At 37.6% G+C, this 25,398-nt stretch overlaps 1 protein-coding gene across 3 annotated transcripts in view; it reads right to left on the bottom strand.

Annotated features, from left to right (window-relative positions):
* Positions 1 to 25,398, bottom strand: part of Nrdc (nardilysin convertase) — a 56,354-nt gene that overhangs the window by 22,399 nt on the left and 8,557 nt on the right. The window contains exons 3-12 of one of the 3 annotated variants that reach the window (XM_090334851.1): positions 22,092 to 22,225; positions 21,145 to 21,214; positions 20,906 to 20,987; positions 18,793 to 18,946; positions 13,522 to 13,595; positions 11,498 to 11,593; positions 9,418 to 9,540; positions 8,473 to 8,530; positions 5,324 to 5,397; positions 2,069 to 2,138 (exon numbers count right to left, since the gene is read on the bottom strand). In XM_090334851.1, the coding sequence (XP_090190977.1) occupies positions 2,069 to 2,138; positions 5,324 to 5,397; positions 8,473 to 8,530; positions 9,418 to 9,540; positions 11,498 to 11,593; positions 13,522 to 13,595; positions 18,793 to 18,946; positions 20,906 to 20,987; positions 21,145 to 21,214; positions 22,092 to 22,225 (935 nt within the window). Of the gene's footprint in view, positions 1 to 2,068; positions 2,139 to 5,323; positions 5,398 to 8,472; positions 8,531 to 9,417; positions 9,541 to 11,497; positions 11,594 to 13,521; positions 13,596 to 18,792; positions 18,947 to 20,905; positions 20,988 to 21,144; positions 21,259 to 22,091; positions 22,226 to 25,398 lie in introns of all 3 variants that reach the window. The other 2 variants (XM_090334852.1, XM_090334853.1) reach the window with 2 other exon arrangements.

The following is a 25,398-nucleotide window of genomic DNA, read 5'->3' as shown; positions in this document are numbered from 1 at the left end:
ATGAATCACAACAATTTTAAACCAAAATTTAAGACTATTTCCCTTGAAAAACAAACTTCTCTTTTCATGGCAAAATCTTTCAAATTGAAAGTAATTCAGGTATCATTTTGGAACTTAATAAGGATACAAATCAATGTCTGTAGACAAAAGCTTTACAATAAAACCTTTCAGTACATGGGGATCTTTTGATAAGTTACTCTAAAACAAATCCGTTCTACTTTCAAATCTGTTCTACTTTCAAATAAACTAGGATCTTGAATAAAACAATCCTACCAAATTTTATTTGAAAATGTATTTCCACCAAAGCTAAGATACACAAAGAAAGTTAGAAAATCAAATTAGGTTACAGAACTTGAAAGAAAGAGATGGATGGATGGATGGATGGAAGGGAGGGAGGGAGGAAGGGAGGGAAGGAAGGAGGGAGAGCAGGGGAGGGGAAGGGAAGGGAAAAAAATCAGATTTTGCTCAGTTTGGTGTCAAACTCCTACCTCAACCAGACTTCCTGCCTCAGCCTGTACTGCACATAGAGCTATAGGTACTTGCCACCAAGTCTACCATCTTGAAATGCTCTTAAAAATCAAGAGCCAATACTATGATTTTAACTCTTTAAGTAATTGTCAAAGCTCACACAACATAGAGTAGAATATGAGTTGAATTACATGTATACAAAGATGGGCATGGCTGTATAAGGAAGTTTATGAACCCAGCCATTCACATTTCCATCTAAACAAAGCCCACTGTAGTATATTTGGAGGGACTGCACAGTATTTGGAACTCTACAGGGATATTTCTTCACGATAAAATATGGTTCCTTAAAAAAACTAATTTAGGGGCCAGGGGCATGGTTAGGATTAGAGGTGTAAACCATCGCACCAGCTTACCTGTATTATTCTTGTACCAAATAGCAAGCAGACAAATAAGTTTCTCTTCTTTCTCATTAGAAAGACATGTTTTTGTTAGTTTAGGAAACATGTTTGAAATGTATGTGTGCACTTAAAACATTTTTTATTGAACTCAAAGAAGACTTGTATCCTTTTTTTTGTTTGTTTGTTTTGGTCGGTCAAGGGGCTTGAATGCAAGGCCAGAACATTGTCCCCTGAGCTTTCTTGCTCAAGGCTAATCTTGCTCAAGGCTAATGCTCTACCACTTGTTACAAGGACTTTTCTGCCCAGGCTGGCTTCAAACAGTGATCCTAAGGATCCTTCGATTTCCTGTAATCCTAGGATTATAGGCAATAGCCACAGTGCCCAGCTTTCCTTCTCTTCTTATGTGTGCATGTCCTAATATTTTTATTTTGCTGGTAGTTTTTCTAAGAAACAATTTTTGTCAATTCACCTGCATTTAGTAATAAAGCAGTTTTAGGCATCAACTGATGTTTTATTAGAAACTACTTAGCCTACCTGGAGCAGTGGATCATGCTTGTAATCCCAGCTACTCAAGAGGCTGAGATCTGAGGATCAAGGTTCAAAGGCAGCCCAGGACACAAAAGGAAAGAGTCTCATCTCCAATTAACCTCTAGAAAATGAGAAGTGGTACTTGGCTCAAAAGTAGGGCGGTGGCTTTGAGCTGAAGAGCTCAGGGACTGTGCCCAGGCGAGTTCAATCCCCAAGACTCACCAAAAAACAAACAAAAAAAAAAAAAAACCTTCTTAGCCTAAGCTATATTGTCCATATATACATAAGTTGAAATATATATATATACTCACATCAAATCTGCCTAAATTCACTTAAGTAAGCTCTCAGGCCTTACGCTATTTGACTTGACTTTTTAACAACCAAAACTGTAAGCTAATTTTTGTACTAAAAACACTAATGAATAAAATTTAAGATTCAGTCAATAATTTCAAAGGTTGAGGAGAAATAACTACTTAATTTATTTTTAAATTCAAAAAAGACAATAAAATACAGACCAATATTTGAAAATTTCAAGAGTAAGTAAGTTCCAGGTTACCAAACACCCGTGTTTATACATCCAGAACCCCAAAACCTAAACGATTTATATATAGCATGCTTGAATATTCAAATCTTATTAAGTATCTAATAAAATAAACTTTTCCTTCAACTCTTACCTGTAATGTTGCTGTTGAGGAGGAAGTGCCCATGTGATGGTCAGAGCGTGGATTTTTCTGATTGGAATAACTGAACAAAAATATTTTCCACAAGAACAGATGTAAGTATTTCATTACAAGTTTTACTACATTAAAAGAACAATCTTAAATATAGTTCATCCTCCATTAAAAGTACAAAGGTTTAAAAATGCATTTATTATGTCAAGTTGCCAATTTTCTAACTTGAATAATGCAATCTATAAATTTCTTTATTTGGTTCTACAGATAACGTTGGAATAAAAGAACAATGAAAACACGAAATACCACTAAATGATAAATCTCTTCTTTAAGAGCTTAAAGATCCATGGCAAAAATCTAGCCCTGCCATTTTCTTGCTATGTATGCTTACATGACTTGAAAAAACACACACACACACACATACACTTGTATTTCAATCTTTATGAATCTGTTTTCTCAAGGTAAAATAAATGCACTGGGTAAAGTACTTCTAATATTCTTCCTTATGCTATTATATTATACGTCTATGCATAGAAAATCTAAAACAAGAACACAATAGAAAACAATCTGTCTCTTGGAAGTCATCTTAATAGAACAGTAGAAAGTATCTTACAACAGTTACTGATTGGAGGAAGGGAAGGAAGAAAAGGGAAATAGGACAAAAGAGTAAAGAAGATGTAATACAAAAGAGAAATAAGTCTATGATATATAAATCTATAAATCTGTAATTAAAAAGAGCAAAGAAGCTGGGGCCAGTAGCTCAGGCCTATAATCCTAGCTACTCAGGAGAGTGAGACAAGAAGGGTTTAGGTTCAAAGACAACCCAAGCAGGAATGTCCCTGACTGTCTCCAATTATCCAGCAAAACGCCAAACTCGAGATGTTCTTCAAGTGGTTGAGTACCAAGTGTGAGTGAAAAAGCCAAGCAAGAGCTCTAGGCCTGAGATCAAGCCCTGGACCAAATACACACACACACACACACACACACCAAAAAATAGTAAATTAACAATGTTTCTCCAATAGTATGAGCAAATTGGTATGTAAATTATAACTGCATAAAAACTCATTGTGTACTTATAGTAGAGGATGTATATATTATAAATGTGAATATAATAGCGGCTTAAAGGTACAGTGCTTGCCTGGCATGCATGAAGCCCTGAGTTCAATTCCTCAGTACCACAGATAGAAAAAGCTAGCACTCAAATGATAGAGTGCTAGCCTTGAGCAAAAGAAGCTCAGGGATAGTACCCAAGTCCTGAGTTGCAAGCCCCAGGACTGGCGGGGGGGGGGGGGGGGGGGTAGATAAGAAATTGCTTAAAATTTCTTCCATAGTAAAATTTCCTAGAGATCTATCAATGTATATGATAACTAAAATAAAAATAGTGTTATTGAGAGCTGGCGGTATAAACTAGTGATAGAATACATGTTTGGAATGTCCAAGGCCCTGGAGTATTGATGCTCAAGACCAAAGAAAAGAAATAATATTAGGGCCGGGAATTTGGCCTAGTGGTAGAGTGCTTGCCTAGCATGCACAAAGGCCCAAGTTCGATTCCTCGGTACCACATACATACAAAAAAGCTGGAGTGGTGCTGAGGCTCAAGCGGTAGAGCTCTAGCCTTGAGAAAGCCCAAGAACAGTGTCAGGCCCTGAGCTCAAGCCCAGGACTGGCAAAAAAAAAAAAAGAAAAGAAAAAAGAAATAATATTGCCAAAGCTATGGAGATGGACCTGACTCACTGCAGAGCTGTCTTCAATGTTTGTGAAATTCAGTGCAAGATTTAAAACTGGGGACTTCCTACCATATTCTAAATATTTAAGTGTTAAAAAAAAAAATCAACCTCAAGGGGCAAGAGTGCTTGCCTAGCATGCACAAACACCCCGGTTCGATTCCTCAGTACCAGAAATGGTGCTGAGGCTCAAGTGGTAGAGCTCTAGCTTTGAGAAAGCCCAAGGACAGTGCTCAGGCCCCGAGTTCAAGGCCCAGGACTGGCAAAAAAAAAAAAAACATCAAGTTATTACATGTATTTTACCTTCCTGTTTTTACAAATATAACTTTCATAATATATACAATTCCAAATGGAAAGTAACATGAATGAAAACTGATGGCTGTCATAGTGTAAAGGACATATACATTCAATTACTGAAATGATCGAATTTTCTGCTGATGAGTTAGTGAGGTTTGAATAATAAACTGCAAATATATATTTATTCATATAATTTACTTTTATTATCAACTTACAAATTAGGTTGCCATGAGGATAATTTATTTCATAACCCAGAGAATCATATAATTACTTAAATAAAAAAATAACATTTGAGAAGGCTATTTCAATTGCAATGTATTTTTACCTACAAATGTAATTTAAATAAATAATCAAAATAAAGTTATCTTTCAAAAAGAGATCTCAGGCCGAGCGCAGTGGCTCAAGCCTGTAATCCTAGCTACTCAGGAGACTGAAATCTGAGGATCAAGGTTCAAAGCCAGCCCAGGCACAAAAAAACCTGAGACCCATCTCCAATTAACCTCTAGAACATGGGAAATGGGGGGTTGGCTCAGGGTAGGGTAGTAGCCTGGAGCTGAAGAGTTCAGGGACAGTGCCCAGGCTGAGTTCAAGCCCCATGATCCACAAAAAAGAGAGAGAAAGAGAGAGAGATCTCGGGCCAGGCATTTGACCTAGCAATAGAGTGCTTGCCTAGTATGCACAAGGACCTGGGTTTGATTCCTTGAGCTACATACATAGAAAAAGCCAGAAGTAGTACTGTGGCTCAAGTGGTAAACCACTAGCCTTGGGGAAGCCCAAGGTCAGTGCTCAGTCCCTGAGTTCAAGCCCCAGGACTGGCAAAAAAAAAAGTGCTCTCTATCTCCAATTTGATCGCTATCTCCAAATGACTTTAAGGTCATTCTCATTTAGTTAACAATTTTATAATAAAAGAATATAACTGACAGTGTTATCTATTTTTTTCTCCTTTAAATGCAAACAAGAGCAGAATATATAAAAAAAGAATACAAAAGGTGAGGAACAAAGGGAACGAAAGTAAATCAAGAAGGTAAATCAAGATGCCAGAATCAACCAACAACCTGTATCTTGTCAGTGGCCTGCTAGCTATCACTGATTGGATCTCAATAGCTCACATACTCCCTTTTCAATAGTTACATTTTCTGTTGTGTTAACATTTTCAAAGAAAACTGGTGATCTTAACCAAGTTTTAGAGAATTTGCTAACATTATTTCACATAGTTTTAAACCTTAAGTTCACAAACCTCTATAAAGTTTGTTAAATGCTGGTGTGTCAAATGGATCCGTTAAATGGCCAAAGTTTGGTTTGGGTAACCCACTGAAAATAAAACAAACACATTAATATTTAATTAGCCAAACATATCATTAGAAATGTCTGATACTGATTCTACACACTGCTAGCTGGAAAGCATTCTAAGCATGAGCAAATAAATGGTAAGGAAGCTGCAAAAAATCCCACTATGTATATCCTACTCTTAACCTCAGCCTCAAAAACCAAGATGTGTTAGTAACTTAGATAACTAACGGAGCCTTCTTTCCCAATATTTACTGCCTCTATCAGTCTATAAAAAGTCATTTCAACTAGAAGTTACACTTTTCAAAATTCAGCCAGGTGCTGGTGGCTCACCCCTGTAATCCTAGCTACTCAGGAGGCCGAGATCTGATGATGGTAGTTCAAAGCCAGTCCAGGCATGAAAGTCTGTGAGACTCTTATCTCCAATTAACCACCGAAAAACCAGAAATGGCGCTATGGCCCAAGAGTAGAGCGCTAGTCTTGAGGTGAAGAGCTCAGGTACAGTGCCCAGGCCCAGAATTCAAGCCCCAGAACCGACCAAAAAAAAAGCAAATATATATATGGAGTAGGCAGGTATAAAACACTACATTAGGTAATGTGGTATTTTAATGACTTTGTCCCTCAAACAATTTTACAAATTGTTTGCAAAAAGAACAAAGATCAGTACAAATCAGTATTGCCTCAAATAATTTTTTGGGGGGGTGGGGGAAGGTTGGTTGTGGGGCTTGAACTCTGAGCCTGGGCATTGTCCGTGAGCTCTTCACCTCAAGGCTAACATGCTACCACTTGGGCCATAGCGCCAATTCTGGTTTTCTAGCCTTTTAATTGAAATTAAGAGTCTCATTGACTTTCATGCCCAGGCTGGCTTTGAATCTTGACCCTCAGATCTCAGCCTCCTGAGTAGCTAAGGATTACAGGTGTGAGCCACCTCACCCAGCTTAATACGTAATATTTAAGAAAAGTCTTTAGGCTATGACTCTATAGACATAATGTTTTATTTCATAAATTAATATGTATCTATGATATAAAAACCCTTAGCCTAATTTTGATTATGTTCTAAAAACTAAGTGCCAGTGACTGTATATAGAGATTCCCTTCTTGAATACTTGTTTGTTAAACATGTCATTTGAAATATGATGTAAAAATCAATGTGAATAAATTCTTTAATAAAAAAAAAAAAAGAAGGGGCTGGGAGTTTGGCCTAGTGGAAGAGTGCTTGCCTAGCATGCACAAAGACCCAGGTTCGATTCCTTAGTACCTCACACACAGAAAAAAGCTAGAAATGGTGTTGTGGCGCAAGTGGTAGTAGCGCTAGCCTTGAGCAATCCCAAGGACAGTGCTCAGGCCCGGAGCTCAAGCCCAGGACTGGCTAAAAAAAAAAAAGACTTTAGGGCTGTGAGCATGGCCTAGTGGTAGCGTGGTCACCTAGCATGCACAAAGCCCTAGGTTCGATTCCCTGGAACCACATACACAGAAAAAGTCAGAAGTGGTGCTGTGGCTCAAGTGGCAGAATACTAGCCTTGAGCAAAAAATGTCCAAGGACAGTGCCCAGGCCCTGAGTTTAAGCCCCAAAACACCTTAATGAAATGCCTCTGGTCTCTCCCTCTCTCTATAGATATATATATATGTATATACATACAGATATATGTGTGTATATATATATACAGATATATCTATATATATATACAGATATATCTGTATATATATACATATATATATATATATCTATAGAGAGAGAGGGAGAGAGGGAGAGACAGATATAGACATATCATTTTTTCCCACCTCTATTTTCTGGTCACTAATGAGGCTTGAACTCAGGGCCTGGGCATTGTCCCGAGTTCTTTTGCTCAGTGCTAGCGCTCTATCACTTTGAACCACAACGCCACTTCTGGTCTTCTGGGGGTTAGTCTCATAGACTTCCCTGACTGGGCTGGCTTTGAACACTGATCCTCAGATCTCGGACTCCTGAGCTAGAATTGTAAGCATGAGTCACTGGCACCCAGCTGGCTAGTCAGTGTATTTTCTTAGCAAAGTTTCACAGGCAAAGACATTCCCATCTGTCATTTAATGTTTCTATAGCTTACTCACTTCTTATGAGAAACATAAAAAACAAAATAACCCTATAAATTTAGCACAGCTTTCACTACTTTTTATATGTGAAAAGTACTACTAATTATCTGAAAATTTACTTAATGCCAAGATAATAACCAACCAGATGTTTTTACATATCATCCTACATTTTAAGTTAATTTTTCTTCACAAGTTTAATAATTATGTATAAGAATGATAAATTGAATTTATTAGGGTTTACTCACCTGATGTAAGTACAAAAAACTGATTTGTCATTTTAGTAAAATAACGAAAACTGAGAATAAAAAATTGTTAGAGTAAAATTTTTGTATTTGTAGTAAAAATATAATTGTGCCCAGCACTCAAAGTTCAAAGCCACGAGACTCTTATATACAAAACTGGAAGTGGAGCATGTGCTCAAAGTGGTAGAATGCTGGTCTTGAGCAAATAGCTAAGTGAGAGCACCCAGGCCCTGAGTTCAAGCCCCATAACCAACCAAACAAAATATATTTGATGAACTTAGAATATCTGTAATATTTTGATGGATTTAAAGACAATGTATTTAATAGCATCCTAAACTGAACAGAGGGTTTCTCAGTTTTCTTGCTCACAGCAGGGCTCTACTAATTGAGCCATAAGACCAACAATATCTAATGAAAGATAATTAGGTTCAACTACATGAAGTATGGAAAGTCAGCCACTGTCTTATGAGATTTTTTTTTCTTTTTATGTGGAAGAATATTCCATATTCCAAACACTAAACCTTTAAAAAAACAAAACTTTATCACCCAATCTGTCACAAGACAAGAGCCTAAATATATTCTACCTCTTTTTTTTTTTTGCCAGTCCTGGGCTTGAGCTCAGGGCCTGAGCACTGTCCTTGGACTTTCTCAAGGCTAGAGCTCTACCACTTGAGCCTCAGCACCACTTCCGGCTTTTTTAAGTTAAAAAAAAATGAACAAAAGAAAATAGCCCTTGAGACTCAGAAAAAGGTATTGAAAGATGTGGGATTTATAAAAAACATCTTACTTGTTTGGTATCTGAGAGAAGATTTCAGTCACCCACTTTTCCAAAGTATCCAGTGTTTCTTTTAAAAAAAGCAGAGGAAGAAAAGGGGGATATACAATACTGTTATTCAATGTAGAAAGGCAATTCAAATTTTCACAAATCTTTAGCTATAAGACTGAGATATTTTTATTTGGACATTACCTGCCCATACTTAACCAGTACTCAATAACAGAAAGATAACAGGTTCTTGCGTTGTTGTTGTTGTTATTGTTGGTTTTCTTGGTGGGTCATGGGGCTTGAACTCAGCCTGGGCACTGTCCCTGAGCTCTTCAGCTCAAGGCTACCACACTACCTCTGGGCCTAGGCGTTGTCCCTGAGCTCTTCAGCTCAAGGCTACCACTTTACCCTTGAGCCAAGCCCCACTTCAAGTTTTCTGGAGTCTCCAGGATCTATGGAATTTAGATTATATGTGATTCTCATAAAAACTCTTGTTCGTGGGCCGGGAGTTTGGCCTAGTGGTAGTGCTTGCCTAGCATGCACTCGATTAGATTCCTCAGTACCACATACATAGAAAAGCCAGAAGTGGTGCTGTGGCTCAAGTGGTAGAGCACTAATCTTGACAGTGCTCAGGCCCTGACCTACAAGCCCACGACTGACAAAAAACAAAACAAAACAAAAAAACCCTCTTGTTCATTCAGATTTTTTGCAGTAAGCATTAATATGGTCTCATCTGTTAGAAGAAAAAACTGAAAAATAGAATAACTAAAGTCATATATATATAATAATCTGAAACACAATTATAAATTAGCTTACAGGACAAATGTGGACTTGCCATATTTTAATAAATGTAAAAGCAAATTTTAAAATAGCTGTGTATAAGTGCAAGTGCACCAGTAACAACGCAAACAAACCTTGTTGTCAAGTGCATATCTGAGAAACTATAAGGGCTATAATAGATAATATTACCTTTGGATTGAACAACTAAAGTCATGTAATGAGCAGAGTAGTAACGCATCCAGAATTCTCTCAGTCTGGCATGGGTATCAATATTATTCTTTTTTGGTTCATGCTTGAGAGTTTCAGCATTACCTGTAAAAAGATGAAAAGAATTATAGGAGTAGCTATGTTTACTCTGTTAAGCATCTTCTGTACCAACAATGTATGTTCTGGTACTCTACCTGGCCTATGAAATAGCACAAGTAACACAAGAATTTTGAACTAATGTGTATCACTAATGTAAGAAAAACATACTTTAATGTAGATTTTATTACATAATAAACTCTCTGGTAGAGAATAACTCAGTAAGAGACAGTGGTTGCCTCCGCTTATTTGCCTAATAGTTTAATGTCCAATTCATGTTTTCTCTCTAAATTATGCTACAAATATTCCACTAATTCTTAAAAAAAATTAAGCAAAATGTCATGTAATATGTATAAAAATTGTTATAAAATACTGTAAAACATCCTGCAAATTAATATATGCATTATCTCATCCCATTTTCTACTCCATGATGAATAGAATTAACATCAAGGCACAGCTGAATTTTACCACCAATAAAAAGCCTTTATGAAAAAACAGGAAAAAAAGATGAGAGGAAGGGAGGGAGGGTAGCTAAAAATGTGGCTTAGTGGTAGAGTGCTTGCCTAGCATGCATGAAGCCCAAGCCCAGGGTTCAAATTCCTCAGTAATACATAAACAGAAAAGGCTGGAAGTGGCGCCTGTGGCTCAAGTGGTAGGGCTTTAGCCTTGAGCAAAAGAAGCTCAGGAACAGTGCCCAGACACAATTCAAGCACCAAAAAGAAAGAAAGAAAGAGGGAGGGAGGGAGGGAGGGGGAAAAGGAAGGAGAGAGGGGGAGAGATAGAGGGAGAGGGAGAGAGAGGTAAAGGGAGGGAGGGAGGGAGGGAGGGAGGGAGAGAGAGAGAGAGAGAGAGAGAGAGAGAGAGAGAGAGAGAGAGAGAGAGCGCGAGCTCGTGATACCAGTTAAACAGCTTACCAGTTAAACAAAATTAGGTCACAGTTCAAATATTAGAGAAAACATTCCTGAAAATGCAAGGTAAGGATAGAATATAGACTTTACAATCAGACAAACATATTCAAATTCTGTATCCAATACTTGCTACTTGTGAGACTGAAGCAAATTAGGCAACTTCTCTTTAAATGGAAATGACAATGGGAACTATCTCTTAAAACTGTGGTAATGAACAAATGTCATAGAGTGTTAAGCACATTACTGGCACCTAACAAGCATTCAGAAAATGTTAGGTTCCATATTTGTTATAGCCAATGTTAGAGAACCAAATGACTTTTTACTTGAAAAATTATCTAGCTACCCTGAAAAGTAAAAAGGACTTAGTTTTATATTATCTTTACTTTTATTTAGTGAGGAGAAGCATGAGTTGGGCTAGAGGGGCTTTCTAAGACAGAGCCCAGGCTGACCTGGAATCTCCAGTCTCTGACATCCTAATATTGAGATTATAGGGATGCATCACCACATCCAGCATTTTGCATGTGTGCTGTGTAGCACCCAGATTTGAACTCAGACTCAAAGCACTTAAAAAAAAGGTGTGTGTGTGTGTGTGTGTGTGTGTGTGTTCCTGGAACTTGAATTCAGTCTGTGAGCTGTTTTGCTCAAGGCTTCACTAAGCTTTTTTAATCATGGCTATCACTCTATCACTTCAGCCATACCATCAGTCCAACTTTTTTTTTTTTTTTTTTTGGTGGGTCATGAGGCTTAAACTCTGGGCTTCTGCGCTGTTCCTGTGCTCTACAGCTCAAGGCGACAGCCCTATCCTTGAGCCAAGCCCCACTTCCCACCAAAAAAAAAAAGGGGGGGGGGACTAGAAATTTGGCCTAGTGGTAGAGTGCTTGCCTGGCAGGCATGAAAACCCAGGTTCAATTCCTCTGTACCCAGCCAGTCCAACTTTCTTTTCTTTTGCTGGCTTTTAAACCTATGCCTGGCTCACACTGGGCTTTCTAATCAGCTTTTTCTTTATTTTCAATCTTCCTTACCTAGAAAATATAAAATAAGATGATTTAGAATCTTACCCCAAAAAAATTTTCCCATAGGATGTCCAGATCTAGCAAGGCTTCCAAACAGCATTTCCTTTCTATTTGCATCAGAAGGTCTTGCGAGTTGATATTCTGTCAATTTTAAAGAAAATCTTTAATAAAATAAAATTCAGAATCTACTTTATTTTCTTTAAATTCAAGCTTACAAGACTAGAAGTAAGGCAATAACAAGTGTTAACTTCATAAATTCCATGTTGTAAGACTGATGTTAGCAATTCCATGAACTAAGCTTGGCTCTACCATTTAGTCTATCACTCTGAATTAACCAACCATGTTTTTATAGCCTTTCTCTTATTTTTAACAAAATAGGTACTGATCAGGAGTTTCTAGCTGTAGGTTGTCTTATCTAAGAATTCATTAAAGAAAGTACTAATAATATGTTAAATTATATCTGGGAATGGGTCATACACACACATACACACACACACTCACATATATAATTTAAATTACCTCCAAAGTCAACTGGTCAGGTTCTTTTGTGCCCTCTTTTGTGCCAGGGCTACCTTTGAATCTTGATCCTCAGATCTCAGACTCCTGAGTAGCTAGGATTACAGGCGAGAGCCACCGAGCACAGCTAGAATCTTCTCTTTGATCTCTGTTTCTGATAGTCTTTGCTGACTCATTCATAAGGTTTATAATGGTATTTATGATTATAGGGAACTATCCAAAAAATCCAGGTTAATCTCTCCTCAAGTTATTAAACTAGCAGTTTAATAAGTTATATAAGCTTATATTATTAATATGTGCAAAAATGGTAGAATGGTTAGTAGACTTATCTGTACTGTTCAGATAAATGCATATACACAGATGTACAGACTCTTCAATAAAATAGGCCAAAACTAGCCAGGCACCAGTGGCTCACATCTGTAATCCTAGCTACTCAGGAGGCTAAGATCTGAGGATCATGGCTCAAAGCCAGCCTGGGCACGAAAGTCAGTGAGACTTTTATCTCCAATTAACCATCAGAAAACTGGAAGTAGCACTGTGGCCAGGGTGGTAGCCTTGAGCTTGAAGTGCTCAGGGACAATGCCTAGGCCCAGAGTTCAAGCACCATGACCAACCAAAAAAAAAAAAAAAAAAGAAAGTTCTTCTCGAATTCATTCTTTATATCCCAAATTTAAGGTGTTTGAAGTATAGCTCAGTTGTAAGAGTATTTGCCTAGCATACAGAAGGAGGTGCTAAATTAAATTTAAAAAAAAAAACACTAAAATTAATGTATCCCAAAGATAAGAAAAATGATCTGCCCAAAGACTGTTTCTAAATCTATAATGATAACTTTTTTGGGGGGGAGGGGCAGTATCCAGGTTTGAACTCAGGGCCACTCAGCTGATGCTTTACCATTTATGTTACACCTCCAGCTCCACATAATTGTTTGCATAACTAATAAAAATTTAACCCACAAAGCATGTACACATAAAGCAAAGCGTAAGCTATATAAACAGCAACACAGTACACTTAAAATAAAGCCTTAGAGAAACTCTCTTCACACAAAAAGAATATTATGGGGCCGGGAGTTTGGCCTAGTGGTAGAGTGCTTGCCTAACATGCATGAAGACTCAGGTTCGATTCCTCAGTACCACATACATAGAAAAAAGCCGGAAGTGGTGCTGAGGCTTAAGTGGCAGAGCTCTAGCCTTGAGAAAGTCCAAGGACAGTGCTCAGGCCCTGAGCTCAAGCCCAGGACTGGCAAAAAAAAAAGAATACTAAATTTCAACACTTAGTATTAAGCTTTATGAATAAGCTAAAACTCATTATCTGTATGAAATATTCAAATAGATATTTCCTGTCTATTTGAGTAAGACATTTACTTGAGGAATAAACAATTTCAATGTTGCCTTTTAAATGTAACCCTACTGGTAAAGAATCACAAACATGAGACTAGGATGTCTCACAAATTAAGACTGGCAAACTGCTTACCTTGCAAGTCCTGGGTTCGATTCCTAATACCAAAAAAAAAAAATCACAAATGTCATTAGTAATACATAAAGCATTTCATTTACCACTGTCAACAGCTTCAACTTCACGATCAATTGCATCTCTGATCATTAGTGGATGAATGAAGAACTGGGCCCATCTAAAAACAACAAAACAAAATAAAAACACATTTCAGTTTTTGTTCAGTTTTTGATTAACTTTTAAAAAATAGAACTGGGGTTTAAATTCAAAGTTTAACCTTTGTTAGGTACTTTACATCTTGAATCACAACCCCCACCTCATTTACTTTCTTTTGCAAATCCACTCTCACATTTTTTTTTGTACAGACCACCTACTTCTATCCTTCTTTATACTTCTGCCTGTGCTTCCCACATAGCTTGGATGATAGGCAACTTTTTTGTTGAGATGGGGGACTCGCTACCTTATTTGCCTAGGATAGCCTCAAAACTGTAATCCTCTTGACCACTGCTTCCCAAGTAGTCTAGATTACAAGTGTGAGCCATTATTCTCAGACCAACATCTACATTTTAAGTGAGTGGTTTTACTGAGTTGGAGACATAGGTCACAATCACATACATGGAATATAAAGCCCCTTAGTGTGGTTTTGATTTGCATTTCCTTATGTCTAACCACGCTAAACATTATTTTCATCTTTTAATTTTTTTCTTATTGTTATTAAAAAGCTGGGCAATGTGGCTCATACCTGTAATCCTAATCAGGAGGCTGAGAACTGAGGATAGTCGTTCAAAGCCAGCCCAGACACAAAAATCTCATGATTCTTATCTCCAAATTAACTAACAGAAAACCGAAGAGCTTTGGGACAGTGCCTAGGCCCAGAGTTCAAGCCCCACCACCAACCAAAAAAAAAGTAATGTACAGCTATGTCAGTCAGGTAAAGTAAAGCATACATTTCCTTTTGGGAGATATTACCCCTTCCCTAGCTCTTGGGTTTTGTTTCTGGTTTGGGGGGGGGTTTTGGCATTGATCCTGGTGCATCAACTCAGGTCCTTGGCACGTTCCCTAGGCTTTTTTGCTCAAGGGTAGTAGTGCTTGACCATTTGAGCCACAGCTTCACTTTCAGCTTTTTGGTTTGTTAGATTTAAAAGGGTCTTGTGAGTCCTGTTAAAGATGGCTTTGAATGGCAATCCTCAGACCTCAATCACCTAGGTAACTAGGATTACAGATGTGAATCACCAGTGCCCAGATACAATGTTGAACATTTCATGCTTCTATTAGCCATATATATTTCTTCTTGAGAACTATCTGTTCAGTTTACTTGGCCATTTATTGATGGCACCAGTTTTTCTTGTTGCTTAAGTGTGTATTATTTTCTTACTGCTGTGTATGCTATATGCATATAACGGGCCTATTTAATTTATTTTTAGGTCTCTGTATATTCTGGATATTGGTGTTTAATGTATTGAATAATTAGCAACAGTTACAATATTTACTACAGTATTTGTAGTATGTAATGTTCCACTACTATCATTTATGTTTTGATATAAGGCCTTGCTATATACCCTGAAATGACCAAAAATTCTCAACACTATCATTATCTTTGTTTTCATTGTTTTGTTCTGGTGGGTCATGGGGCTTGAACTCAGCCCAGGCACTATCCCAGAGCTCTTCAGCTCAAGGCTATCACCCTACCCTTGAGCCAAGTACCATTAACCATTTTCTAGAGGTTAACTGGAGATAACAGTCTCAGGTCCTTTTGTGCCTGGGCTGAGTTTGAACATTGATCCTCAGATCTCAGCCTCCTGAATAGCTAGGATTACAGGCATGAGGCCGCTCCATGACTTTGTTTTTATACAGTCTTTTTATGAATCCCAAACTGACCTCCTGTCTCAGCCTTCCACTCGCTAGTTATAGAACACATTATCATGTCTGGGTATGGCATAAATACATAATTTAATAGCCTCATCCTACTAATTAATGCAGTAGCATTCTTACTGCTGCAGTAGTTTGGGGCTTTAAGGGGAGAGAGTTGTTGCCAGCATCAGGGCTTAAATTCAGATGACACTTACCAGCTGAGCAATGCTTTCAAGCCCATCTTTTTGCTAGTTAATTGAGGTGGAATTTTAGAGACTTTTTTTCTCACAATGGTTTCAAACCACAATCCTCCAGATCTTAGCCTCCTGAGTAGTTAAAATTACAACCATGAGCCATCACTACCTGGCTTTTTTTTTTTAAGTAAAAATAAATACATGCAACAAGAATGGTATGTCTCAGTGGCAGAGTATTTGCCTGGTGCTTGCAAGTTTAAGGCTCTGGGTTTGATGCACAAAGATTTGTTTAAAATAAATGTGTGAAGTCACATTTATTGAACAGTCTTCAGGCCAAAAAAAATGTTTAGAATTAGACTATTTTATGCCATCTCTGAAATGATCATAATTTATTCAAAACATTCCTCTCTAGTATTTTTTCTAGGAAAATGAGCTTTTATTTCATTCTTTATTTTTCATTATATTTGTCCACAGCCAAATATAAAATTGCAAATTTTTTCATATCAAGATTTCTTACAATTTGGGTTTATGAACCTTACAACCTAAGAACTCTGAAGAGCCACATGTAGCTATTGTGAAAGATTAAGGTTAGCTTAAATTATCACCTGAAAGTATTCCTGATATCCAAATTTACAATAAATCAGGCACTATTTAGATTGCCTTCTTTGATACGCTTATCTCTATTCTTCTGTTTGTTATTTTTGTATTAAAAAGCTTAACTACAAGCCAGGAGGTGGCTCATGCCTGCAATCCTAGCTACTCGGGAGGCTGAGATCTGAGGATCAAGGTTCAAAGCCAGCTTGGGCACTAATGGGCCTGAGACTCTTGTCTCCAGTTAACCTCTAGAAAACGGGAAGTGGGGCTTGGCTCAAGGGTAGGGTGGTAGCCTTGAGCTGAAGAGCTCAGGGACAATGCCCAGGCAGAGTTCAAGTCCCAAGACCAAAAAAAAAAAGTTTAACTACATAAACACTAAATATAAAATGTACAGTTAGTACCTAATTGTACAATAAACAAATTTAAGAATTATTAATGAAGAAAAGCTACCATATTGTATCCCACTATAAATAACATTATCAAAGTAATTATGTCTATTTTCATAGAACTTTGGCATTGTTTTAACTGTTGTTAGTTTAGAGCTTTAAGAAACCATGTGCATTTATTCTCAACTTATGTGTTTGACAAAAAGGCTTCTCTAGGTAAAAATTTATCTCTAAGATGGGTACTAGTGGCTTTTTACACCTGTAATCTTAGATACTTAGGAGGCTGAAATCTGAGGACTGCCAATCTAGGGCAGGAAAGTCCATAAGGCTCTTATCTCCAATTAGTCACAGGAAAAGGCAGAAGTGGAGCTTTGGCTCAAGTGGCAGTATGTGTGTTAGTCTTGAGCAAAAGATAAGAAATAGCACCCAGGCCCAGATTCAAGCCCCTTGACTACCCAAGATAGATAGATAGATAGATAGACAGACAGACAGACAGACAAAAGATAATTTAAGTCCTATTTTGGACAAATGACCAAAATGTTTGTAGTACATCCAAACAGCGCACGCGCGCACGCGTGTGTGTGTGTGTGTGTGTGTGTGTGTGTGTGTGTGTATGTATGTATGTATGTATACAGGCACACAAGCACGCATGTAACAAGAACACCAGGCCTAAGTGCTGTTCCAGCTGTTCATGTCCATAAAACACCATCTCGAGGCCAGGAGTTTGGCCTAGTGGTAGAGTGCTTTTGCCTAGCATGCATGAAGCCCTGGGTTCGATTCCTCGATACCACATATATAGAAAAGCCAGAACTGGAAAGCCTAAAGACAGTGCTCAGGCCTGAGTTCAGTCCCCAGGACTGACCAAAAAAAAAAAAAAAAAAACACCAATCTCAGCTTATTTGTTCTTGGGGCCTGGGCGCTGTCCCTGAACTTTTCAGCTCAAGGATAGTGCTCTACACCACTTGAGCCACAGTACCACTTCTGTTTTTCTGGTGGTTAATTAGAGATAAGAGTCTCATGGACTTCCATGCCCAGACTGGCTCTGAACCACGATCCTCAAATCTTAGCCTACTAAGTAGCTACAATTAAAATTTTGCCTCTTGAGGCATAGTACCTTACAGGCATGTACTACCACATACTGCCTCAAGATTCCTCTCTTACATTAAAACCTTACATTTACCTAGAGCTTACAATAAAGTAACTTATTGTACTATTGCATGAGCTTTAGTGTACTGACAATGTGCTAATGTACTGACAAACTTTCTGAAAAATAACTTTGCACTAATGAGCAAAAAAATCCTTTTAAAGACTAAGGCAAATATACCTAGCAATTTTACTTACTGGAACTAAAAGTAGTAAGCACAAATATACATAGTTCAGGATATTCATTACAGCATTACAATACTAGATAACTGGAAGCAACTGTCCAAGAAATGACTGAGTAGCTTGTGGTATTTCTACTGATATAAATAATGTATAATCAGTTAAAATAATGTCTCATACAAAGGAACAAAAGGCGCATGGTATCCTTAATATGTGGCTATAAAATCCAAAGAGTACAAGAGCGAGGACTCAATATTTGCATACCCCAATGCTATGGACATGGTAATAGAAATATAAACATAACTATATAGACATAAAAACCTATGACTCTATAGACATGTTTTATTTCATAAATTAATATGTTTCTATGACATACAAACCCTTAGCCTAATTTTGATTAAGTTGTAAAAACTAAGTCCCAGTGATTGTATATAGAGATTCCCTCCTTGAACACTAGTTTGTTAAACTTGTCATTTGAAATATGATGTAAAAATCAATCTTAATAAATTCTTTAATGAAAAATACAAAACTAAAAAATAATGTCTCATACATTACCTAAATATAATCTGAAATTAAATATCAGTTCAAAAACTAAACAGGACCATGCACTGATGGTTCATTCACACCTGTAATCCTAAATACACAGGAAGCTGAGATCTAAGGATCTCAGGTCTAATCCAGCCCAGGCAGAAAAGTTCATGAAACTACTATCGCCAATTAAACACCAGAAAAGTGGAAGTGGTACTGTGGCTTAAGTGGTAGAGTGCTAGCCTTGAGCTGAAGAGCTCAGGGATAGTGCCCAGGCCCAGAGTTCAAACCCCACGACCAACAAAAAAACTTTCACTTCATCTTCAATACAAGGAATAAATTATTACAGAACACTATTTAATAGTGTTCCTTTTTCTAACTAAGTATTCTGACAATTGGACCAAATATTCCTTTTGAAAGAAATACCATAAAACATGCCTAATATTTCCACTTAAGCTATATTAGAAACTGAAATTAAAATATATTTTGGTTCAGTTACCTATCCAGGGCTTCCTTGAAATATTTTCTCTGGACATCAAACTGAAATACTGTTCGTTCACAATCAGTTGAGGCATTATCACTACCTCCATGCTTCTTCAGGAAAGCGTCAAATCCATTTTCATCTGGGTATTTTAAACTACCCATGAATACCACTACATGAAAAGAGCAGAAAGTCACATGACACAAATATACAGACAATATTTTTATTATCAGAGACCAAATTTTTACTTGTGTACAAAAATGGGAAGAAAATATACCAAACATAATAACAATGACTATACCTCATTAGTACTTACTCCTTTTATTATGTTGATATTTTTGCAACATTCTGTAATAGTCATTTGCTATTTTATAGTAAGAAAAACCAAGCATTTCATTTTTAGAGAAAAAATACAATTTATTTATAAAAAGAGTAAAAGTTAGCCGGGCCTGGTGGCTCATGCCTATAATCCTAGTTACTCAGAGGCTGAGATGTGGATCGTAGTTCAAAGCCAGCCTGGGCACTAAAGACTCTTGTCTCCAATTAACCACTAGAAAACATAAAGTGGCACTGTGGCTCAAGGGGTAGGGCAGTAGCCTTGAGATGAAGAGCTCAGGGATAGTGCCCAGACCCAGAGTTCAAGCCCCATGACCAAGGCGGGGAAAAGGGTCAAAGTTAAACGTAAGCATAATATAAAAACTGCTACTATAAAAAGTCTTAAGTTTATCCTCAAATAGCTTAGAAAATAAAACATGAAAAATGATTAATTCACAAAAGCAAATATGAACAGAGTAGTTGAAACTGTGTAGTACTAACATACATTTGCCAGTCACAGTGGCTCACACCTGCAATCCTAGCTACTCAGGAGGCTGAGATCTGAGGATCAAGGTTCAAAGCCAGCCCAGGCACAAAAGGACCTGAGACTCTTATCTCCAATTAACCTCTAGAAAAGGGGAAATGGAAGTGGAGCTTGGCTCAAGGGTAGGGTGGTAGCCTTGGGCTGAAGAGCTCAGGGACAAGGCTCAGGCCCAGAGGTAGGATGGTGGCCCTGACCTGAAGAGCTCAGGGACAGCTGACACACACACACACACAAAATTTTAACATAGATTTTATTTAGGTATATTCATAAAATAATAAAACAGAAACTGTTCAAGCCAGATGCAGTGGCTCACTCCTATAATCCTAGCTACTCAGGAGGCATCTGAGCATCAAGGTTCAAAAGCCAGCCAGGGTACAAAAGGACTTGAGACTCTTATCTCCAATTAACCTCTCGAAAACAGGAAGTGGGGCTTGGCTCAAAGATAGGGTTGTAGCCTTGAGCTGAAGAGCTTAATGACAATGCCCAGGCAGATTTCAAGCCCCATGATCCCCCCCCCCCCAAAAAATAGAAACTGTTTATAAAATAGAAACTAGAAGCTTCTTATTTTGTTTTATACTAATTATGACTTTCCATTTTCTGTATTTGTGATACTGATATATTTGAGCCTTATTATTTTGAGTAATACCACCCCAATAACGGCTACTCAATTCCTACAGAATATCTCCTAATCAGATGGCTTTATCATAACTGAACAATAATGATATAAATAAGAATATAGCATATAGTTTATATATACATAAAATATATTATAAAATGTATTTATAAATATACTATACTAGGTAAAAACATATCATATATATATATATACATATATATATTTGAAATATATACTTTTTTTGCCAGCCCTAGGGCTTGAACTCAGGGCCTAGGTACTATCCCTGAGCTTTTACACTCTAGGCAAGAACTCTACCATTTGAACCACAGGTCTACTTCTGGCTTTTGATGATTAATTGAAGATACAAATCTCATGGACTTTCTGGTCTGAGCTAGCTTCAAACTATGATCCTCTGATCTCCACCTCCTGAGTAATTAGGATTATAGGCATAAGACACCAATGCCTAGCTATGAGTACAGATTTTAAAACATGTTTCATTCTAATCCTCTCTCTTTCCCTATGCTATTCATAAACAATTTCTAATTTATTTGTTAAATATACTTCTGTCCAACCAACTACTATCTTTGAAATCAAGTTACACAAATTTGAAAGGGTAAAAACACCACACCAGGAAATGATAATTTACAAGATCTTACTGTGCTCCAAAAAGTGTGCCAGCCCCGGCAGGTCGTCTGGATCAGCAAAACTCCCAACACCAACACAAAGAGCTGCTGCAGACTGGAGTAGGCAGAACACATACAAATAATATAGTCAATCTTAAAAGAATGTTATCAGCATCTCATCTTAAGGATTCATTTGGAGATGGAAGTTTACCAATAGAAACTAACAAAATTCTTTCCCTGAGAATCAGGAGGAGCAGCAAAGTGAAACTCACCAGAACTGTGTCAGTTTCACCCTGCTGCTCCTCCACTTGCCATCCTGCCAAATGCTGAACAGGTGCAGACCTAAGGAAAAAAGCAGAAACAGACAGAAACAAAGGGAAGAGGGACTGACCAGACACAGAAATATCATTGCATGAATGAATTCTGAACGAAGTTTACACCTGAATTATTTGATTTTAGAAATCTGCAGAAGTAACATATATTGATGAATTAAAGATCTCTTAAGAAAGCTGTGCTTAGTAACTCGGTTACTAGACATGAAACCTTTCAATATGTTACTCCATTTTTTTATTATTAAAAGAGTAAAATAACATTTTAGAAAATAATCTAACAAATATAGTAAGCATATGGTTTAAAAGTAAAAATCTTTAGATGGTAAAAACTATAGAATTAGACTTTATTTTTTTTTAAAAAAAAAGCTTTTCATTTAGTTCTTTAAGTATATATATACTACGCATTACTTCTCCCAGTACTTTGGGAAAATCAGTTTTTAACAAAATTAATGGCCAAAAAACATACCAGTCTTAAATGACTGGGACATATCACTTAGTCATTATAAAAAGATGCACACACACACACACACACACACACACACACACACACACGGGGAAAAAATGGGTCAATTTGGATACTTGAATGGGAAGGTAAACATTAATTTTTCTGAGTTTTATAAATACAAATAATAATGAACCATTCACTCAGTGAAACAATTTGCTCTGAAAAATGTTTATCCCCTTAGGAAAAAAAAATAGCATGAACCTTTCATACAATCCAGTGTATCATAAAATGAAAAGCATGTTTTAGAACCAAACAGCCTCACTTGGTTGTAAATCCATTTTTTTTTTAAGACTTAGGCACATATACTCATAAAACATGAGGGAATATCCACTACTTCAAACCACAGTCTAACCTGTTCTGTGATGTTTAATAGATGCCTAACCTGCATTCAGCTCCAACTACCCCATAAAGATTTCTTGTCTCGACCAGCAGGGTTGAAGACATTTTTGAATAAGTTGACTTAAACCACAGTCTATCAGTCAGCTTTGACCACAGCAAAAACAGGCTCTGCGATTGCTAGAAAAGAAATTCATACTTGAGAACTTTCTACCCAAGAAATTCATACTTGAGAAAGTCATACTTGAGAATTGAATTACAAAAGCTCTGAGTAATTCATATTTCAGTATATAATATACTTAATTTCAATCTTGTTAAGTTATCAAACTTCAAGAAAAACTTTTGGGAAGAAGGAAATAGAGGAAGATAATCAAAAAGGTGCTTCAGAAAAATAGTTAACTACTTAGTATAAACATTCTCCATTTTTTCTTCCCAGTTCCTTCATTACTTACTAAAAAAATATTCATTTTAAGCATGCTTCAATATTTTTCAAAAGTTAAATCATAAAAACAGCTCCAAACCTAAGCCGCCTCTTAAGTCACCTCTTACCTAGTCCATTTTCCCTTTCTGCAGACACTTCTCTCATTCACTGAATATAAGCCATTTTCCACTGACACAATCATTTCACTAAGATACTCAATGCTTCTGAATCAAAAGGACTCGATCTCTTCACATTTCAATTATTTATCCATTTATAGAAAATAAAAACTAGTTCAAAACATGGGAAAGGCTCCTTACAGACAGAAATTATACATACAAGAGAAACTTATAGAAACTTATACTCAGTTAGGTAGTAATAAACGTTATCCTTAGCGGTCCACGTTGGCTCACACCTGTAATCCTAGCTACTCAAGAGCCTGAGATCTGAGGATCAAGGTTCATAGCCAGCCCAGCACAAAAGGACCTGAGACTCTTATCTCCAATTAACCCCTAGAAAATGAGAAGTGGTGCCGTGGCTCAGGGGTAAGGCCGTAGCCTTCAGCTGAAGAGCTCAGGGACAGTGCCCAGGCCAAGTTCAACCCCCATTTCCAAAAAAAAAAAAACCCCAACCTTGCAGTTAAAACAGAACTCAAATGGTATAATCTTATTTAAGAAATGCCAGGCCGGGGGCTGGGAGTGCAGTTGGGAGTGCAGAGGTAGAATGTTCACCTCTCATGCACAAAGGCCTGGGTTTGACTCCTCAGTACCACATACACAGAAAAAGCCGGAACTGGTGCTCTGGCTCCAGTGGTAGAGCACTAGCCTTGAGCCAACGAAGCTCAGGGACAGTGCTCAGGTCCTGAGGTCAAGCATCAAGACTGACAAAAAACAAAGTAAAATAAAATAAAATTAGATAAAAATTATTTTTAGGAAAGAAATGGCAAGCTGGACACTGGTGGCTTATACCTGTATCCTAACTACTCAGAAGGCTGAGATCTGAGGATCATGGTTCAAAGCCAGCCCAGACACTAAAGTTTATGAGACTCTTATCTCCAATTAACTACCAGAAAATTGGAAGTAACCCTGTGGCTTAAGTGGTAGATAGATAGCCTTGAGCTCTTTTAAAAGAGCTCATGGACAGTGCCCAGGCCCTGAGTTCAAGCCCCACAAATGGCCAAAAAAAGGAAAAGAAAAGAGAGAGGGGGGAGAGAAAGAAAAGGCAAAACTGAGAGAAAATTTAAAAAAACCTAAGACCATCCACAAAAACAAGGACACATTTCCTGATTAACCATGTTCTCTGTGTGTTGTGTGTGTACATGCGCGCACGTGGCACGCACTGATCCTGGGGCTTGAACTCAAGGCCTGGGAAATACTCTTTAAGTGTTAAGCTTCTTTGCTCAAGGCTGGAAAACTCTATTACTTGCGCTCCACTTCATCTTTTCAATGGTTCACTGAAGATAAAAGAGTTTCACAGACTTGAGCTGGGAGTTTGGCCTAGTGGTAGAATGCTTGTCTAGCATGCACGAAGACCTGGGTTCTATTCCTCAGTACCACATACATAGAAAAAGCTGGCAGAGATGCTGCGGCTCAAGTGGTAGAGCTCTAGCCTTGAGAAAGCCCAAGGACAATGCTCAGGCCCTAAGTTGAAGGCCCAGGACTTGAAAAAAGAAAAAAGAAAGGAAAATTTCACAGACTTTCCTGCCCCTGCTGGTTTCAAGCCATGATTATCAGATCTCGGTCTCCAGATAAGCTAGTATTACAAGCATGAGCCACTAGTACCAGGCTCTACTTGATAACTTTTATATTTTCTTCCTTTCCATTATTGTCATATTTAAAATTAGAACTATTTTAAATTAAAAGTGAAGTTACCAGTAACTAATTTGTTACTTAACAACTTTATAGTGAAAACTATCAACTGACATATACATACATATACAAATTTACACACATATTTATACACACTTTTCAATATTTTTAAATCCCAACTCTAAAGCTTTCCAAGCTAACACTACTGTTCTACTATGCCACATAAAAAAAAAAGACATCATTTAAGCCAGGTACTTATTATGACTAATGCCTAGAAACTTAGATCTGAGGACTGTAGTTAGAAGCCAACCAGGGCAGCAAAGTCCATGAGACTCTTATCTCCAATTAATCACACAAAAAGCTAGAAGTGGTGCTGTGGTTTAAGTGATAAAGTGCTAGCCATGAGCAAAAGGAGTTCAGAAATAGTGCCTAGGTCCAGCAAGCCCCAGGACTGACCCCTTCCCCAAAAAAAAGAAGAAAAGAAAAAGGAAAAAAAAAGGGGGGGTGTCATTCAACATCTAAGAGAAAGGCTTCTTAAAAATACATGACTCAAGGGCCAGGAGTTTGGCCTAGTGGCAGAGTGCTTGTCTAGCATGCTCGAAGACCTGGGTTCAATTCCTCAGTACCACATACATAGAAAAAGCCGGAAATGGTGTTATGGCTCCAGTGGTAGAGTTCTAACCTTGAAAAGGCTCAAGGGCAGTGCTCAGGCCCTGAGTTCAAGCCCCAGGACTGACAAAAAAAAAAAAAAACATGACTCAAGCCAGGCACTGGTGGCTCATGTACCTGTAATCCTACTCAGAAGGCTAAGATCTGATGATCGTGGCTTGAAGCCAACCAGGCAGGAAAGTCTATCAGACTCATCTCTAATTAGTCACCAAAAAGCCAGAAGTGGTGCTCTGGCTCAAGTAGTAAAGCACTACCCTTCAGCAACAGTGCCCAGGCCCTTGAGTTCCCGAAGACCAACACATGTGCACATACATACACACATACACACAACTCAATCCCCCACATCAAACCCAAAACCTCAAGAAAAATCTGGTACAATCTTTCTTTAAAAAAGAAAAAGAAAAAGAAAGAAAGAAAAAGAGTAACAGTCAAAGGATGTATTTTAAAACATTATTGGT

This window comes from Megascapheus bottae, chromosome 6 (genome assembly GCF_031878675.1).
Source record: "Megascapheus bottae isolate mThoBot1 chromosome 6, mThoBot2.hap1, whole genome shotgun sequence".
NCBI classification, from domain to species: Eukaryota; Metazoa; Chordata; class Mammalia; order Rodentia; family Geomyidae; genus Megascapheus; species Megascapheus bottae.
Note: the sequence above shows the minus strand (reverse complement) of the source record. Positions and strands in the feature narration are given on the sequence as shown.